Source organism: Lucilia cuprina, chromosome 4, assembly GCF_022045245.1.
Source record: "Lucilia cuprina isolate Lc7/37 chromosome 4, ASM2204524v1, whole genome shotgun sequence".
Classification (NCBI taxonomy): Eukaryota; Metazoa; Arthropoda; class Insecta; order Diptera; family Calliphoridae; genus Lucilia; species Lucilia cuprina.
Window position 1 is genome coordinate 53,533,658 of NC_060952.1, and position 19,775 is coordinate 53,553,432.

General features: G+C 31.3%; 1 protein-coding gene across 1 annotated transcript in view; it reads right to left on the reverse strand.

The window, feature by feature from the left end:
* LOC111683480 (alpha/beta hydrolase domain-containing protein 17B) overlaps positions 1-5,923 on the reverse strand; it is a 145,435-nt gene extending 139,512 nt beyond the window's left edge. Inside the window, exons 1-2 of the mRNA XM_023445552.2 lie at positions 5,066-5,923; positions 4,832-5,011 (exon numbers count right to left, since the gene is read on the reverse strand). Of these exons, the coding sequence (XP_023301320.1) occupies positions 4,832-5,011; positions 5,066-5,529 (644 nt within the window). The 5' untranslated portion in view covers positions 5,530-5,923. The remainder of the gene's footprint in view (positions 1-4,831; positions 5,012-5,065) is intronic.
* Positions 5,924-19,775: the final 13,852 nt, after the last annotated feature.

Genomic DNA, 19,775 nt, shown 5'->3' on the forward strand with positions numbered 1-19,775 from the left:
GATTATTATTGAATGAATTATTTAAGTATGAAAGTGTGGACAAGAAGAAGGGCGTATATCCATAACTATAGTTATATTTTAAAAAATTATTATATCTTGTTATTTTCTGATTATTTTAGTTAAAGAGGTCCTATGCAATTTGATAATGAACTAAGATAATAATGTGGTTCGCTGATTTTGACAATAATGCATTAAAGATTTTTCTAAGTACAATTTTTACTATGTTATTATACTATTTTTATATGCATATTACTATAATTGATTGATTAATATACCAAAAAAATCTGAAAACCGCTTATAGCAAACAATTTTTTAAATATATAGAAAAATTTAACTGTCCTTACACCCTTTGAATACTTTTAAGCCAGAACGAATAGGTGGGACTTTTTAGGTAAATATATTAGGAAATACTGTCGTTTTCTTCATTCTATACACTTGATTATTTTGTCTTTAAAATCAGTTTGTATGTATAAAAATACTAAAAAATATATATATATTTTTTTTTGGTTTTTGTTTTAATTACTTATAAGAATAATGAAAGATGTCCTTGAAACTTTAGCAAATAATGCTCTAGACTGTTATGTTGAGGCTGTCCAAGTTTTATATAATAAAATAATTAAGAAGTATATAAAAATAACATTTATTTATATATACTTTCAACTAAAATATATGGATATATGCCTGTTTAAGCGAGTTTTGTTGCGAGCTGCATTTTGGTAATTGCTCCTTTTAATGGATAATACTATTTTTAACAACGTTAGAATCTAATGCCAATTTTATACATCTTTGCTGGAAGATTATAACGAGTAAGCCGTTAACGGTACTTAAATATTGTTTGCCACCAAATTAAGTTTGTTTTTTACACGGTCTTAAGATATTGAGGTTGTCTACGACAAGCACTACGTGCACATTATCTTTTACGTAAAAAACCTGCAAACCTTCTACGAGGTAATATTTGGTTTTAAATAAAAGAGATCTACGTCTCATAAAATTTGAAACTTTATTTTGTTTTATTTGCATAAAAACTTGGACAAATTGGATTGATGCCAAACATTTGGTCCTAGCGAACCGGATTCCTGAATTGAGTACTGGATTTTATTGGCATCTTTTGAAGTCCATCATCCTCAATAATACAGTCCACTGGCAATATATTTATTATTTATTTCTACAAAATAAATATATTTTGTGAGCAAAAGTGAAGTGATAAAAAACTCGGTTGTTTTAACGCGCACACATACACAAAGTTTTTTTTGTATTTTTTCGTCATTTTTCTTTTAATATTTAATACAGTGCAATCTATCCCTTAATTAATTTTTTGGAAATTTTAATTTTTTTTGCTCCGACTGACAATAAATTAAAGTTATTTTTTTATTTTCAATAAATTAGTGTTTTTATATTTTCTTTTGTGCTTCATTTGTTTACAGATTTACATCTGTAAAATATAAAACCAAATACATATACGGTTAATTCTTGTTCTTCCATTATATTGGTCACCCTACGGTCGGCCAGTTTAGCCATTGTCACGTTTTTTGCTTGAAATTTAAAACTAATTATAATATTTTTTGTCGTGAATTAGTTCTGATTTTTAATTCCCTTACATTTTATTAATTTTTTTTAATATTAAACATGTCTGTTACGCCACTAAACGAATTTATTAGATCATCGGATGCTCTTGTTACTTTCGGCGCGAGGTTTAATGATTTAGGTGAGGATATTCATAACATTTTTACCTTAGAGATACAGGGCGAGGAAGTTAGAACAACTTATACTTCTTGTCAGAAGTTTTTCGAAACTTCTCCCCCCAGTGAATCTAGTGATGTAGATGTGGCAGCGTCTAAATATCAGACCACATACATGGCTTATTTTCAATGTTAATCAGAAAATGGACAAATTTAAACGTGATTCGAAGAATAGTGATTCTTCAACGGTAAATTTAAATACTGGCACTTCAGAACTCAATCTGACTCTACCCCCTTGTGATGTTGACACATTCGGTGGGGATTATGTTTCTTGACATACTTTTAGAGATTTATTCACGGCAATTTATATAAATAGCACGCGGCTTAGTAATATAGAACGACTTTGCCATTTAATACGTAAAACCGAGGGTGAAGCTAAAGATATCGTATCTAAATATCCCTTATTTAATGAAAGTTTTAACTTAGCCTGGCGCGATTTAAAAGAAACATATGAAAATACTCGTATGTTGGTACATAACCAACTCAAACTTTTATTTGGTCTTCCTTCCTTTGACAAGGAATCAATAACAGCCCTTAAAACTTTAAAACGAGGAATTAATAGTTGCCTTACTGCTATTTCTATTTATAAAATTCCTACTGGGACCCAATTATTACTTTCATATGTATTCAGCGTCTGCCTAGGTCAACTGTGATTTTATGGGAACCGGGCGTAAAGGACAAATCTGTGTTGTGTACTTGGCATGATTTTGATAACTTTCAGACGGAAAGAATTCAAACATTGCAATGTCTTCACGACCTTAAAGGGACAAACTCTTCTGACGTGGAATCTTTAAAACATTCTTACGATGCTACTTCTACTAAAATGTCGTGTATCTTGTGTCCTAACCAGTTTAATTTTTTGCAAAATTGTCTAAAGTTTAAAAATCTTTCAATAATGGATAGAATTTCTACCGTAAACAAATATAATTTCTGTTATAATTGCCTTTCGAGGACACATAATGTCAGCAATTGTAAAGTTAATTGTAATTGTTTTATTTGCAATAATCGGCACCATTCTATGCTTCATAACTCGCTACAAAATTATCCAACACCGAATAATACTATAGCAAACCGTCAAGTATTTCATACTCGATATAATCAGTTCGTACTCTTAGGGACAGCGACTGTTAATATAAAACATAATAACAATAAGTATCAGGTCCGTGCTTTGATTGATCCGGGTTCGGAATGCTCGTTTATTACTGAGTGACTACGAAAAAGGTTTAACATTTCCTCGCGTTCTACGAATGTTCAAATTTCTGGTGTCAATAATACTGCATCAGTAGTTTCAAGAAATATTTGTTCTTTGAAAATCGGATCTTACTTCGATTTTTCCGTAGAACTAAATATAAATGCATTTGTTTTACCAGAAATATCGATAAATTTGCCTACGACTTCCGTTAACGCCAACATTCAAAAATTATTGCCAAATCTTCGTTTGGCGGATTTTAATCCTTTTGATAGCCGACCTATTGATATCCTTATTGGCGCTATACCCTTGGATTGTTTTACCGAATATACAACAAAACTTATTAAGGTCGTTATTAGCACAAATGACGATTTTTGGCTGGATTCTGACAGGTCCAGTTAATCCTAATCAATTTAATTCAGTTATTAACTTTCCGGAATATTCGACTTGGTCACATAGGAACTGAAATACTTTTATCGAAAAATTTACTTCATTATCACTAAATAAGCTCAGTAAAATATGTTTACGTTTTGCCTAATATTTAAGTATTTAGTTTATACAGTTGATAGATCTGTCATAAAACCTACCATGATTCATTCGGCTTAAGATATTGCGAATGAATTATTATATTTTCATTTGCTTCATTCGGCTTAAGATATTGCGAATGAATTAATTGTTACAATATGCTTGAGATATTGCAAGGTGGCCGGTAATGCTTAAGCGAGTTTTGTTGCGAGCTGCATTTTGGTAATTGCTCCTTTTAATGGATAATACTATTTTTAACAACGTTAGAATCTAATGCCAATTTTATACATCTTTGCTGGAAGATTCTAACGAGTAAACCGTTAACGGTACTTAAATATTGTTTGCCACCAAATTAAGTTTGTTTTTTACACGGTCTTAAGATATTGAGGTTGTCTACGACAAGCACTACATGCACATTATCTTTTACATAAAAAACCTGCAAACCTTCTACGAGGTAATATTTGGTTTTAAATAAAAGAGATCTACGTCTCATAAAATTTGAAACTTTATTTTGTTTTATTTGCATAAAAACTTGGACAAATTGGATTGATGCCAAATAATGCCATTTATTCCATTTTAGCAAAATTTCAAGTATTAATTTTGGCAAGTTGTGACTCGAATTTTTTACTGAGTTTTAGCACAGGGATAGATGTGAAAAAAGTAGGAAAAAATGCCGATTTTAAAGTTTTATGATGTTTTTATCGTCTCCTGTAAAATTTCCCAAATGGTTTATACGCCCTTATTCGGCTCCATGCTTCATTTGTAGAAAAAGCTATTGTGCAAGTAATATTGGAGTTTAGAGGTTATGAAAATCTGTTTTTAGCGAATATGTCGCTTATTATTTTTTATTGAAATGATATGCCAATTTTTAATTAGTTATCCAAATTGCTCATTTTTTGTCTAATATTTCTGGGCTATTTTACAAAAATAATTATTATGAGTGTGTGGCAAATGATAGCAATGTTCTATGTTGGATTGTAATTTTTCTATTGTGCCAAACGATATATTTTCTTGCTGTTATAAATTTTGACAATTTTCACTGATTAATACCGAAAATTTAACAGATCCAATAAAAATAAACTGTTTCTTCGCACTTAATCATTTTTCTAAATAAATCTTTTTAATATTAAATAAATTTCGAAATTAAACTGTAAATTTTATTTTTTTTTTTTTCATTTATTTATTTTTTGTTTTGTAAATTTTTATTTCATTTGTCAGAAATTTATGTAGTAAAATTTAATTTATTTTTATTTAATTTTAAAATAAAAATAAACCTAGCCATTTGGCCATAATCGGTTACATATTATCAAAAATTTACTTTTAATAGTAAATTGCTATCGTTTGTCATACACTCTATAGGTACAAAATAAAAATTTACCTTGGAAAAGCATCAAAAAACCACGTTCTCTTAGTATTTCTAAATACAACTCTTAGACCAGACATTAAAGGCGAATGAAGTATGACAGCTCCTACTTCATGTCTGGTAGCAAGATCCACTGTTGGTACAGTACCAATACTTTGGCCATATAGAATTATTGTTTCCGGATTAATATTAAATCTATATTATATGTAAAAAATATTATTCTGACACACAAAAAATATATTTTTTTACCTTGTACGCATTGCTTGCCAAGCAGCTTCAATATCGGCATAGAGATTCTTTTCAGACGGTTTACCTCCACTCATTCCATACCCCGAGTAGTCATAGCCAAATATGTTACAATTTAGCTGTGAACCTAATGATATATAAAAACTACTCATTTGTCCTAGATCGACAGCATTGCCGTGTGAAAAAAGCAAAGTATATTTAGCATTTTTACTACATCGTACGTAAATGCAAGTGATGAGGTTTCCACGAGAAGTTCTAGTAAAAAAAGCCTCAACTTTTGATTTATCTCTTTCAGAAAATTGCCATTCAGCACGATCAAATAGGTGAAGATTGTACTTTACATTGGCATCGTCAGCAGGAGTTAATTTGTATGTAGGTTCCGGAGGTTGAAAAGCTAATTTTGCAGCTATTGGTCCTGGACATGGTGGGCAACAAAACATGCAACAAAGTTCACTTATGCTGAACATATCGACTTTACACTGCACTATTATTCTTTAAATCAAGTATAAAATGTATTAAATTACAGTATTTAAACCTTTCTTTATTATTTTTTAATGTTAAAATTTATAGTGACGACAAAGTTATTTGAAGTAGCGGATATTCACAACAAAAAATAGTGTACACATATTTTCAGACGACTCCAGTACTTGTTAGTTACTATCTAAATAAATGCTATGAAACACGTGTAATATTTATCCAACTTTACAATAAATTGCTATAATTAAATGCTTCAGCATATTTTTTAATTCTAATTAAAAAGTTTTTAATAGAAAAGATTTAAACTGCACCACAACTAAAAATTAAAAATTAGTAAGTTAATTTTTACGAACAAAGGCAGCAGGGTGTTACCAGATTGCACGAATAGTGACATAATGTAGAATCGTCCTAAAATACACTATTCAAAATTACGAACTGTATTAATTGAATATTCATCCCAACCAGTGTTGTCAGAACAATATTTTTTTCTAATTAAAATTTGAATAAAAGAAAACAAATTTATAAAAATTTAATCAAAATTATTTTTATTTATTTCATGTTTACATTTGGATATGAACTCTAAAGTTATAAATTCATTTTCTGAAATGGCAATATGTACCGATCATAATCAAATTTTGTGTGGAGATTTTTGTTCCCACAAAATATTTCGAAGGGGATCAATTATGGACCGATTCTCATACAATTTGACAGAAAGATTTTAGTTCCTTGACTAGATGGTATTTTTAGCATATTATGAGCTTTAAAGTAATTTTCTAGATGAACTTTATATGGAAGGTTTATCAATTATATGACGTTTCTCATAAACTTTGACAAAGATATTTTATTTTTGACCGATTTTCCCATTTTCAATACCAAAAAAACTGGCGGATTTGTTTTGTTGGTGGGTATAAATATATACATATACAGATTAAATATTTTTTTATTTTAAAAAGGAGAATAAAAGCAGTTTGCTAAAAGTAATCTAAACGAAAAAAAAAAAACAATTAACATGTACACAAGCAAAATAAAAATAACCAACTTTGGTTAATATTAAGCAAAGTGGCAACTGATCCCAACAGTGACAGCAATTTGTTGGTAATTAAACTGGCACTACTGATGGGTATATTTTTCATAGCGTAGAACAAAATTTATATCAATTTTTAAGGGCAATATGAAGAACTGGCGGAAACATTTGCGTACGTGTGATAATTCATATCCTCAAAATCCCAAAAGTGACAGCCATTTATAAATAATTAAACTGGCATTACTGATAGATATTTCTATCATAGTGTAAAATAAATAATTTTGCTGCTTGGAAATGTTTTTCCGACTTAAAAATTAAGATTTTTACTTAAATTACACTAAATTTAATATTTAAACAAAATTATATATTAAATTAAAACAAATTAAAAATCTCTTCAAGAAAAATATCAATATTTTTTGTATTTTCAATTTTTATTTTTGACATTACTTTTTGTTCTAGCTGTGTTCATTAAACAAAAGTACGAAAAATGCAATTTCTTAAAAAATGCTTTTTTCTTAATTTTTTATAATTAAAATTTTATTTAAAAATATTTTTACTATTTGATATCTATAAATTCATACTTGTATTTTTATTTTTGAATTGGTAGCTATTATATCGACGTTAAAATTAATTTATATAATTTTACACGTTAGTAGTAGTTAACGTTATAAATTTAAAATTTATATGAAATTGCCTTTGAACGTCAGTAACAAAACACAACTAAAGTTTATATCAGTTTCTTTAGGGTAATATGAAAACATTGAGGGAAACATTTTCGTACGTGTGATAATTTATCTCCTTCACAATCATGCATTTTCTCGACATATACTTGAGCTGCTTACTCTTTTGTTGTTTACTTAACAAGGATAATAGAAATGATTATCAGGTTTATGTAAACAGGCAGCTGACCGAACACCGAACTTTTTATAAAATGTTTATTTATTATATTTTTACATCATCAAATTAGGCAGGTGATAGCACCAGGCTTGCCTAACTCGCAAGCGACTGGTGCAACAACAACAACAAAACCGCACACGACCACGGCGACCAGCCACCAAATCGCCTGGTGAGAGACATTGTGTGTGAGGCAGATAGGCGACATATACCGCTTATCATGGGTGCAGATGCAAATGCGTACCACACGGTCTGGGGGAGCTCAGATATTAACCCTAGAGGTGAGTCTCTTTTAGATTTTCTATTAGACAATAACCTGGTAGTAGTAAATAGAGGTTCAGAACCTACTTTCATAGTTGCAAATAGAAGTAAGTTTCTGGATATTACGGTTGTGAATGCAAACCATATTGATCTAATTCAGGGTTGGAAGGTCTCAAACGAATGCCCCTTCTCTGATCATTGCTTTATAGATCTTATTTTATATTAATTAATAAGTGGAAAACCAACTAATAGTTTTATAAAAAGTTTTATTGAAAAATGTAGGAAATTAAAGTTTAAATAAATTCGTTTGTACGTCTTTTTTCTTCGACTAAAAAAATTTTCAAAACATACAATATAAAATTCAAATTAAAATATTAAAGTATTTTCAACAAAGTATAACAAAGTACATATTACAACACCCCCCTCATTTAGATAATTTTAATAATTCTTTAATTGCAACAAAATTACTTTTATCTAACGCTTTGTAAATACATCAGCAACTTAATTTTTCGTAGAAATATGTTGTATCTTCAAATGACCCTTTAAAACATGATCCCGTATGAAATGGTGCTTAATGTCAATGTGTTTTGACCTTTTACATTCAGCATTTTTGGCCATAGCAATACAACCAGCATTATCTTCAAAAAGTACGATTTGTTGCTCAGCTGTTGTTACCTTCATATCATCTAAAATACCTTTCAACCATAAGCCTTCGGAGGTAGCCAAGCTTAAAGCGACATACTCAGCCTCGCTTGATGATGTGGCAACTGTAGTTTGCTTTTTACTACACCAAGACACTGGACACCCATACACATAATAAATGTAGCCACTTGTTGACTTTCGATCATCTGTATTAGAAGCCCAATCGGCATCAACATAACCAACCAGAACATCTTCACTTTTATAATGTTTGTCAAATTTAAGTTTAAGTGACATAGTTCCTTTTAGGTATCTTAGGACTCGCTTAAGAGTTGACCAATGTTCTTCACTAAAGTTCTCTTGATACCGAGCCATGTATCCAACTGCATAGCAAATGTCTGGACGTACACATAACATTAAATACATTAAACTTCCTATGAGTTCTCGGTAAGGTTTATCACAAGTTTCATTTTCATGTCGAGGTAATTGAAGACCTTTTATACCAAATTTAGATAAAATACCAAATTTAGATAAAATTTTTTCAATACTTGAGGTTTGACTCATATACATTATACCATCTTGATTGTTGTAATCAATTTTAATTCCAAGGTAATATTTTAATTTTCCGCAATCAGACATCTCGAATATATTAGATAGTTTCTTCTTAACTCGTTCGATATCGCCTTGATTATTTCCAGCAATTAAAACGTCATCAACGTAAAGCAAAAGAAACATTACTTTACCATTTATACAATTTGTATAGAGACAGTAATCATGTTGGGACCTTTTAAAACCAAGTTCTTCTAAAACTGTATTAATCTTTTGGTTCCAACATCGAGGACTTTGTTTCAATCCATACAAAGATTTAATTAACTTTAAGGCCATCCCTGATTTCGATTTCATGCCTTCTGGAATTTCCATGTATATGTTTTCTTGAAGTTCACCGTGCAGAAAAGCTGTTTTAACATCTAATTGGAAGAAGGTGTAGCCTCTTTTAACACCAACAGCCAATACAGTACGTAATGTGCTTAACTTTGCTACTGGAGAATAAGTTTCATCATAGTCAACACCGAATTTTTGCAAGAAACCTTTTGCAACTAATCTTGCTTTAAAACGAACAGGATTTCCATTAGAATCTGACTTAACAGCAAAGACCCATTTAGATTTAAGAAGTTTTTCATTCTTAGGATTCTCTACAAATTTCCATACTTTATTCTTCTCCATTGAATCAATTTCACTTTTGACAGCTTTAAGCCACTGATCACGATTACACGAACTTTCAATTTCTGAAAACGAGATAGGGACATCATAACAAACGGTTTCAAATATAGATTCATATATATCAGTCAGTCTGGTTGGAAGTTTTCTTTCACGTGTACTTCTCCTGAGTTCAGGTTCAGCTTCCACTTCATGATTTATTGTTGCAGCTTCCACTTCACGATTGTGTATTGCTTCAGAACTAATTGGTTCTTCTATTATTTCAACCGAAACAACACCACTGTCACCTTTCCCCTCTTGTTGGTTTGGTTCTTCAATTTGGTCTATGTTATTTTCAACATCCAAATCATCACGTTCTACAACTCCTATACTTGATGCATTACTTTCGATTTTCTTAAATGGAAAGTTGGACTCATTAAATTTGCAATCTCGAGACAGAATTATTGATCGCGCCTTTTGGTTCCATAGCCTATAGCCATTAGGACAATATCCCACCATAACGTATTTACTACTTTTGGAATCCAATTTATTTCGTTTTTGGTTAGGAATCCAAGCATATGCAGAACATCCAAAAACTTTAAGTTTTGTTAAATCTGGCTTTTCATTAAACCACATTTCCGCTGGAGTTTTATTAAATGTTAACGCTCTTGTGGAAGTTCTGTTTATTAAATATGTGCTTGTGTATAGTGCTTCACCCCAAAGAAATTTCGGTGCACCCGATTCAATCAATAATGCTCGAACTTTTTCAATAACAGTTCGATTGAACCTCTCCGCCACGCCATTTTGTTGAGGAGTATACGCCATTGTGTGGGCAACTTGAATACCTTTATTTCTACAATACGCAACCATTTTATTTGACATATATTCTCTACCCTGATCTACGGTTAATATAGAAATATTAGTTCCAAATTTAGAATTAACAAGAGCACAATATTCCTTAAACTTCTCATAAACCTCGGACTTATTCTTCGTTTCCTTCATAGTCGTCTATGAAAGAAACGAAGTAGTTTGAATCATTGTATGCCATAGGACTGATTGGTCCACAAACATCTGAGTGGATATGCTCTATAGGACGTGTGGCTCTAGAACGGGTTCCATCAAATAGATCACGACACTGTTTACTTTGGGTACAAACTTCACAAAAATCGATTGGCATTTGATTCGGTATACCTATTCCCATATTATGTTTAACCATATTACTGTAGGCCTGTTTACCTATGTGACCCATACGTCGATGCCACAGTCCACCCAACTCATCTTTAGATAAATTTGATACTGACCTTAAAATCTTGATTTTAAGTTCAAATAAGTTACCAACTCTTTTTGCTACAGCTACAATATTTCCATCCTTTTCTAGACTAGCTTCGTGCTTCTTGAAATTGACTTTGATACCAGCTTCCACAATACGGCTTACTGACAATAGATTCTCTCGATATTTGGGACTATAAAATACGTTCTTCAACGTTACTTTAACACCATTGTTGCTTAAGCCTTGAACTTCTCCAATCTTCTTTACCAATACAAATTCACCATCTTTTGCAACGCTTATATTACGTGGTTCGGTAAGTTCATTTATTTTTGAAAACATTTTTTCATCATTTACAAAATGATCAGTTGCACCCGAATCTAACGCAAAATATACAAATATGCCGTTGTTGCTATTTTGATGATTATTTGAGTCAGCCATAAAACTAACACTTGGACTTACAGCAGCCTTTGCATCTTTTACACGGCAGTCCTTTTTCATATGACCATAACGTCCACATTTATGACATTTTCCATTAAACTTGGCTTTCTTTTTTCTTGTAGCAAAAGCGGTAATCTTTTCTTCAACAGTTTCAGATTGCCTCTGCTTCTTTTTCGACTCTTCAGCTAACAAACGTTGCTTCACAATTGATACATTCAGTTCTTCAGGTGGTAGATTTTCTAAAGCTGTTACCACAGCATCATATTACTCAGGCAGAGTCAAAAACAATTGTGACACTAAATCGGCTTCTTCAGGCTTAGCACCAGCGGCTTTCAATTTACGAATCAAGGAGTCGAATTTTAATAAATGGCTTACCATAGTATCTCCTTCACACAATCGCAATTTTGCCAGCTCCTTTCTTACCAACGTTTGATTCTGTGCCGATTTCTTTTCAAATGTTGTACACAACGATTCCCACATTTCTTTTGCAGTCTTCTTGTCTCTTACATATTCAATATAGTCATCATGAATGAATGAGACTATGACATCCTGGGCTTTTGCATCCAATTTTGCAAATTCATTTAAGGCTACAGCTTCTGTAGGGTCTGACTCATTAACAGCTTTCAAACAACCTACTGATGATAGATGCCTCTCTACCCGGAACTTCCAATTATCAAAATTAGAACCAGCGAACTGCACAATACCAGTTGATTTCTCCGTGGGACCCATAACCTCTTATTTTATATTAAAACCAACTTATAGTTTTATAAAATGTTTTATTGAAAAATGTAGGAAATTAAAGTTTAAATAAATTCGTTTGTACGTCTCAATATTTTTTCTTCGACTAACAAAATTTTCAAAACATACAATATAAAATTCAAATTAAAATATTAAAGTATTTTCAACAAAGTATAACAAAGTACATATTACAACAATAGAATTCGAAATAGTAGTTCATGCAAAGATTATAGTACCATTTCTTAACAGAAGAAAGACAAATTGGGAGGTTCACAAAGCGACCTTGAATGATATTCTTCCTACTGTTCCAACGATAGAAAGTAGAAGTGACATTGATTTAGTCGTTAACTGGATCTCAAGCTCTATTAGTGTAGCCACAAATAGGGACTGTAGACTATCAAAAGGTATACTTAAGGGAAAACCCCCTTGGTGGGACCTCGAAATTGCGAAAACTCGTAGGTTATGTCGTAAATTATTTAACGAGGCAAAGAGAACTGGTATCTGGTCTCTTTATAAGTCAAAAGTTAATGAATTTAAAAATCAGGTACGAAGTGCAAAGCGTAGTTCCTGGAGAAATTTCTGTAGTTCTATAAGGATCGTAAGATCCTGTCTAAATCTCCTTTCGTCCCAAGTTATATACAAAAAGCGGACGGAAACTGGACTGCAGGTAGTCAAGAGACACTTGAACTCCTCTTGAATGCTCATTTTTCCGGTTGTATCCCTACTAGTGACTCAGCTGCATATAATCTGCATGGTATTGAACTTGGTAATACCACTGCAAATGTTTCAATAGATGATGACATTATCCGCTGGGCAATAAGGAGTTTTGACACCTATAAATCACCTGGCCCTGATGGTATCATTCCAGCGGATCTACAAAATAAGTTAGATCGTATCATTCCCTGGCTAAGTAGTATTTACAAGGCCTGTTTACACTGGTCTTACATTCCTGTTCAGTGGACCAAATGTAACATGATCTTTATCTTCTTTGGAATATGGCAACAAATGAACTATTGGTTATGCTTATGCTGACGATGTTGCAGTAGCGGTAACTGGAAAACATCTTGAGACTCTGTCGCAAAGATTAGAAGAAGCGCTGAAGATAATAAGCTCATGGAGTTTTACATGCGGTCTCAGCGTAAACCCAGGAAAAACGGAATTAGTATTGTTCACGAGCAAATACAAAATTCCTCAATTCCCCCTTCCACGTCTAGACGGCGAGGTTCTCACGTTGTCGGATAGCGCTAAATACTTAGGTGTTATTCTCGATAGAAAATTGTCTTGGAGCTTTAATATCTCCAGATCTTCTAAAGTCATCACGGCGTTGTACGTTTGTAGAAAGGCTATTGACCTGCATTGTGGTATCAACCCTGGAAATGTAAATTGGCTATATGAGGCTGTGATTAAGCCGATAATGATGTATGGTGTAATTGTCTGGTGATATGCACTGGACAAAACATCTAACAGAAACATCCTCACAAAAGTTATAACAGGTGTACTTAGGACTACGCCCACTAAAGCGTTGTTTGCCATGCTGAACTGGCTGCCTGTGGACATTCTTGCTAAACAATTGGCAATGAATACTGCAGCCAGATTAAATATTACAAATAGATGGAACTTTGGTTCCAAAGGTCATGCAAAGATTGTAGATCTTCTACCAAACCTACATCATGCTACTGACTACCAAATTCCGGAACCGTGCATTTCAAGGAACTTCCGGTATAGTTTAATCTGTAATTATAATGAATTGACACCTGATAGCGTCGAAAGCTTAAATGTGTATACAGATTGCTCTAAAACAATTAAAGGTGTTGGCGGGGGTATATTCATTGAAGAATTCGGGATGAAAATCTCTTTCCGACTCAACGATGAATGTACTATTTTACAGGCTGAAATCTCAGCTATAAAGAAGGCATCTAATTGGCTTAGGTACTATCGGATATTCAATAGGGATATCAGAATCTATACTGACAGTCAAGCCGCCATAAAATCCCTGATAGGTGTGTATTCTACATCAAAACTTGTCCAAGAATGCCGGGCGTCTCTAAATGAGATGGCGAGACATTCAAGAATTACCCTCGTTTGGGTCAAAGGACATGGGGATATAACAGGCAATACTACTGCTGACATTTTGGCAAAAGCCGGTACGAGAATGTCCATACTGGATATAGACCAGTTCTGTGGTGTCCTCTTAACGGTTATCAAGAAACAAATACTTGATCATTGCTTTAGATTAGCTCAGGAACGGTGGTCTCAGGAGCATACCTGCTCGATCGCTAGGCTACTGTGGCGTTTGGGTCAAAGGACATGGGGATATAACAGGCAATACTACTGCTGACATTTTGGCAAAAGCCGGTACGAGGATGTCCATACTGGATATAGACCAGTTCTGTGGTGTCCTCTTAACGGTTATCAAGAAACAAATACTTGATCATTGCTTCAGATTAGCTCAGGAACGGTGGTCTCAGGAGCATACCTGCTCGATCGCTAGGCTACTGTGGCCTCGTATGGATTCTCATAAAACATCCTACATTATAGGGCTAAACAGAATGTATCTTAGCGCTCTGTTATCGGGTCTTACTGGTCATTCAAAGTTCGGAAACCATGCTAGACGTATCGGTATTCCATATAATGACTTTTGTAGGAGCTGTCATAATGAGGAGGAGGAATCAATTACCCATCTTCTGTGTAACTGTCCGGCCCTGCAATAGTTCCGGCATCAGGCGCTGGGCTCGTCTTTATTTTTCCTTCCATATATTTTCTCCCTAATCTTCTTCTCTTTACAGACGTTACAAAGGGACCTTAAAGGTCAAGTAAAGACTTACTCTAGTCAGTAAGCGGTCTGCTTAACCTAACCTACATCATCAAAGTACATCCTGGCTGTATAATAAAAAAGAAAAGTGAAACATTTAATTTGAATTATCTATATTATATATTTTTTATTTTTTTTTCTTTGAAACTGTTATTTTATTGATTCAAAAAATTTCATTTGATTACCTTGGATCATAATATGATCATGAAATATTTTGACGGTATTTTATCATAATATGATTTTTTGAAATTGTTACAATAACGATAATATGTTTAGACTATAATCATAATTTTAACCACAACCATGTTTTTTCTGCGTGCTCTTACAGAGAATTATATCATAGTCAATAAAACATTTAAAAACCAAAAATAAAAGTATTAAGATGCATTTCACAAAAATTGTTTGCTATTAGAAATTTATCAGTCTCTGGAATTCGGAATTAGTTGATAATTGACCCAATTGCTAATTACTTACTTACTTTATAATCATAAATGCGTTTTTTATATAAGAAAAAAGTTCGAGTTTAACGAACTTTGTAAACCGAACAAAGTTCAGGTTTAGCCGAACTTTTAAATTTACCGAAGTTCGGGTTCCGTACCGAATGAAATTTTGAATTCGGTCCTACTCTAATGATCATGTATAACATTATTATGATAAATACAAAAATATCATGATGAAATATTTTGATGTTATTTAATCATAATATAACATTTTAAAATTGTTACAATAACAATAATATGATTAGACTACAATCATAATTTTAACCACAACCATGTTTTTTCTCTGCGTGCTCTTACAGAGAATTATATCATTGTCAAAAAATAAAAGTATTAAGATAGAGGTTATTAAAGATTTTTCGACACAAATTAAATTGTTTTAAAATTAAACTCAATTTTCTTCAAAACAAATTAAATTTTATTCGAAACGAATTAAATTATTTTCAAAACAAATTAGATTTGTTGTGTATCATATTCAATATATTTAATTTCATTTTTTACTTAATTATTTTTCATTATTAATTAAATTTGTTTAAGTTCATATAAAAACAAACAAAAACAAATATTGGTCATTTATGATGATTTTTAAAGAAAATAAGAAGGCAAATAAGAAGAATATAAACTCTCGTGCCAAACAAATTTTTTTTGGGTTTTTTCATTTCTCCAAAACTACATGAAATATCTAAAATCTATTTACTTTAGTAAAATTAGAAGACTATTGGCTATGCAAATTTAATTTTATTTTAATTGTTCAATTAGTTTTGTAGATACAAACGATTAAAAATTGTTCGATTTTGTTGGGTTCAATTTTATTATTTGTGTTAATATTATTCCTTCCACTAAAGACTATTAACATAATAGTAGAAAGATTCTCGCAAATAAAATGGAAATATAATTTTAAAAGATATCTATTTATACTAAATTCTAGAAAGATTTAATTTGAAATTAAATAAATTGAATTTAAAAAGAAAAAAAATTAAATCAAAATGAAAAAGAATGAATTTCAGATGAAAAAATTTAATTTATATTGAAAAAAGTTTAATTTGTGTTGAAAATAATTTTAATTTGCTTGGAATAGAATTTATATGCATTTCACCAAAATGGTTTGTTATTAAAAATTTATCACCCACTGGAATTCGGAAGACCCTTTTCCAAAAATCTTCCCAAATTATCCTAATGCTAATTAAAGACCCTCTTCTAAAAATCTTCCGGATGTTCATATTTTGGTTTCATTTAAGAAAAAAGTTTGGTGTCACCGAACTATGAAAACCGAAAAAATTTCGGGTTCGGCCGAACTTTGAAATTTACCGAACTTCGGGTTTGGCGTTCGGTACTGAACGTAATTTTGAGTTCGGTCGAACTCTAACATTTGAGTTAATATAACAGTTAGAGTCTTAAAACTTTGTAGGAGCCCCTAGCATTAGGGTGCGTGGCTCTACAAATGAATACAAAAATTAATTTAAAATTCTTACCTTATCCAGACATACAGCTGTAAAATTTTTAAGAAAATCGATTCAGCCCAGGGATGGAAAAAGTGATTTTGTTTCCGTATCAAAATATATTTCAGAGAGTACTATTTTTGGGTCTCAAAGTACTTATGTTAGATTAGGTTGATAGGAGGATGTGTACTATATCAAATCTGAAAAATACACCAAGGCCACAATCGGGGCTGTTGCTCTTTATCGCGAAAAAAAGAACTGAATGAATTATATTCAGTGTTCAGAAACTCAGTTTCCTGAAGGTAATTCCGAAGAATCTTCCAGCCAGTGTTTATCAGGAATGTTATTTCGGAACTTCCAAGATACTTGGATCTAACTTCGACGATTGTCGGGCAGTGGCAAAGAAAGTGCTCCAGAGTTCCACTGTCCTCTCCACATGCTCTATATACGTCTGAATCTGCACATCCAATTTTGCATGTGCTCGTAATCGTGTTTGTCTACTGCGAATACGTACTATCATACTAACTTCAGATTTGCTTAAAGCTCGCCAGCGATGTTGCGGAAGTATAAGAATTCTTGTCACCAGTCGGGAAGAACTGATGCCGAGCTGGGAAACGTCTAAGAGTAACGTGGAAGATACTTCTGGAAGACCCGCAGAAGAAACTTCTAGATCACTCTTGGAAGTAAGGTATTGCCAAAGACTCTTCTAGATGTGACTACTTAGTATCACCTAGAACTGTTCCTTTCTTATCTTCTAGAAGACAAGTTTTCTCTTCTTCTAGAAGAAAAGTATTTTTTTCTTTTAGAAGAAGAATATTCTCTTTTTCTAGAAGATGAGTTTTCTCTTCTTCTATTTGTATGCTCACCAAGATAAAATCTATAGAAATAAATCTGAATAAAATGAAATTGTATAGTTTTTATTGAAATAATTGAAATTAAAATAGTAGAAAAAATAATCTAAAAAAAGTAATATATGTACATACATTAGACGACACAAAAAAGATGGTGCATGAGTTAACCCCTCAAAATATTTGCTGTTATGTAATATGATGTCTAACGTACATACATTTGTATCAAAAAATTAGAATTATTACCTTATAATAAGATGTTATCTGGTATACTTCCAAAAATTTTAAAATGTTGTACTCTAAAATATTTTTTAGTTCTTCATAAATTTTATGATTAATCCATCAAATTGTAAGAGTTATATTTCGGAACGCATTAATCCTTCAACGAAATAAACAAAAATAATGTTATAATTAATATTGAATATACTTTTGTACAAAGTATAACAAGTAGTCCGACTCTCATATACAGAAAATTACTCTCTCACATCTACGAGTATCGTGTGAATTCGACTCTCTTGTGAGAAAGTTAAACTTGTCAAAACACTCAAATGTTTAACTTACTTTTTTGGCCACTTTTAAGAATTGTACGCGAAATTACGGTTGTGCACAAAAAATCACAAAATTTTGTTTAATTTTCTTAAACTAGAAAAAAATATTTTTTTCTAATTATTGACATTTCATTTTTGTTGTTGTTGAATTTTAATATACAAACAGAGTTTCAATTTTTGGTATCAAAAATTCGAACAAATTTAAAATTATAACTTTTTTATAAAACTCTGTGTGTTTAAAATGCACCAATACATGTACATTTTTGTTACTAACACATATGTAGAGTTAGGTACTTTTTCACTAACACAAGCTTAGAGTTAGGTACTGCTGTCAAAGAGTCGGACTACTTGTTATACTTTGCTTTTGTATTTATTGAAATTACATTTTATACTTTAGGAAGCAATAAAATTCTCTTATGATCAATACATTTCCCACCAAAGAATAAACGGTCAGATCTATTTTTTACATTTTCTGCAAATAATCGATATTTTTAATGGAACCGCGTGATGAAATAAGACATATATAACTTACCAGATCCCTTTTTTATATTTTAATTCTGTTAGAAGTATTTTAATATAGGTTACTGCTTTCTAAAAAAATGAAATAATTAAAAATTAATTAATTTATTTATTGTTTTGAATCAATAAAACGGTACCTTTCATGAACATTTTTTAAATAACTTGGAATTAAACCGTCTATAAAGATATGAAATTACTAAGTCATGGATTATTTTTAAAATTATTTACAGTCACTAACGATAGAAACATCTTAACGACCCTATACTATTTTTTGTTCGCTTTCCTCTAATTCTGGAGTTATATACTTTCAAAAACTTAAGAATATTAGTATCATATAAAGGTCATTGACAGACCTGGTGTTAATAACTAAAAAAGTACGTATAATTAGAATAATTAAATCCAAAGCTATATGAAAATTAATAAAATTGTATTTAAAAAAGGTGGTTTTTAAAATATTTGATTTTAATATTAAATATCTTATATGGGCAATTTCGTTTCAAGTGACCTGACCCAAGTCAAAAAATAAATTATGTATAAAACAGTAGTATTAATTTGAATTTAATGATTCAAGCTAACGTTTAAATACCTTAACTAAAATTTTAAAGTATTTTTTTGTTACGATAATGAAATACGTAATATAGAAACAGGACCTAAACCCGCAAATAAAAATTAAATTCAAACGCGCAAATAAAAAACATTGAAAGTTAAGGTTTAACTCAAATAAATCTAAATAGGTTAAAAATGCAATGTTCATCAAATGAAAGCCGAAACGTATAACTTGAAAAAGTCTTTAAATGCTTATAACTCCTAAACCAATTAAGAGAGAGACGAAATTTAATAAAAAATATTTAAAAACGAAGTCTAATATGTTGACTTCGTTTAAAAATAATGGAAATGGATGCCGTTTAGAGTTGTTAACTTATTCCTAATATAGTATTTTAATGTAAAATATGACAACTTACTTTTTAATTTTATTTATATAATCCTTGTAATTACCTTATAAAAGTAATTATCTTACTTTTTGGTATATATTTAATAAACTTCACCAATTAACAAAACCTTCTTAAATGTTTTTTAACAGTTGACTGTTAACAAAACACATATTATTTCTT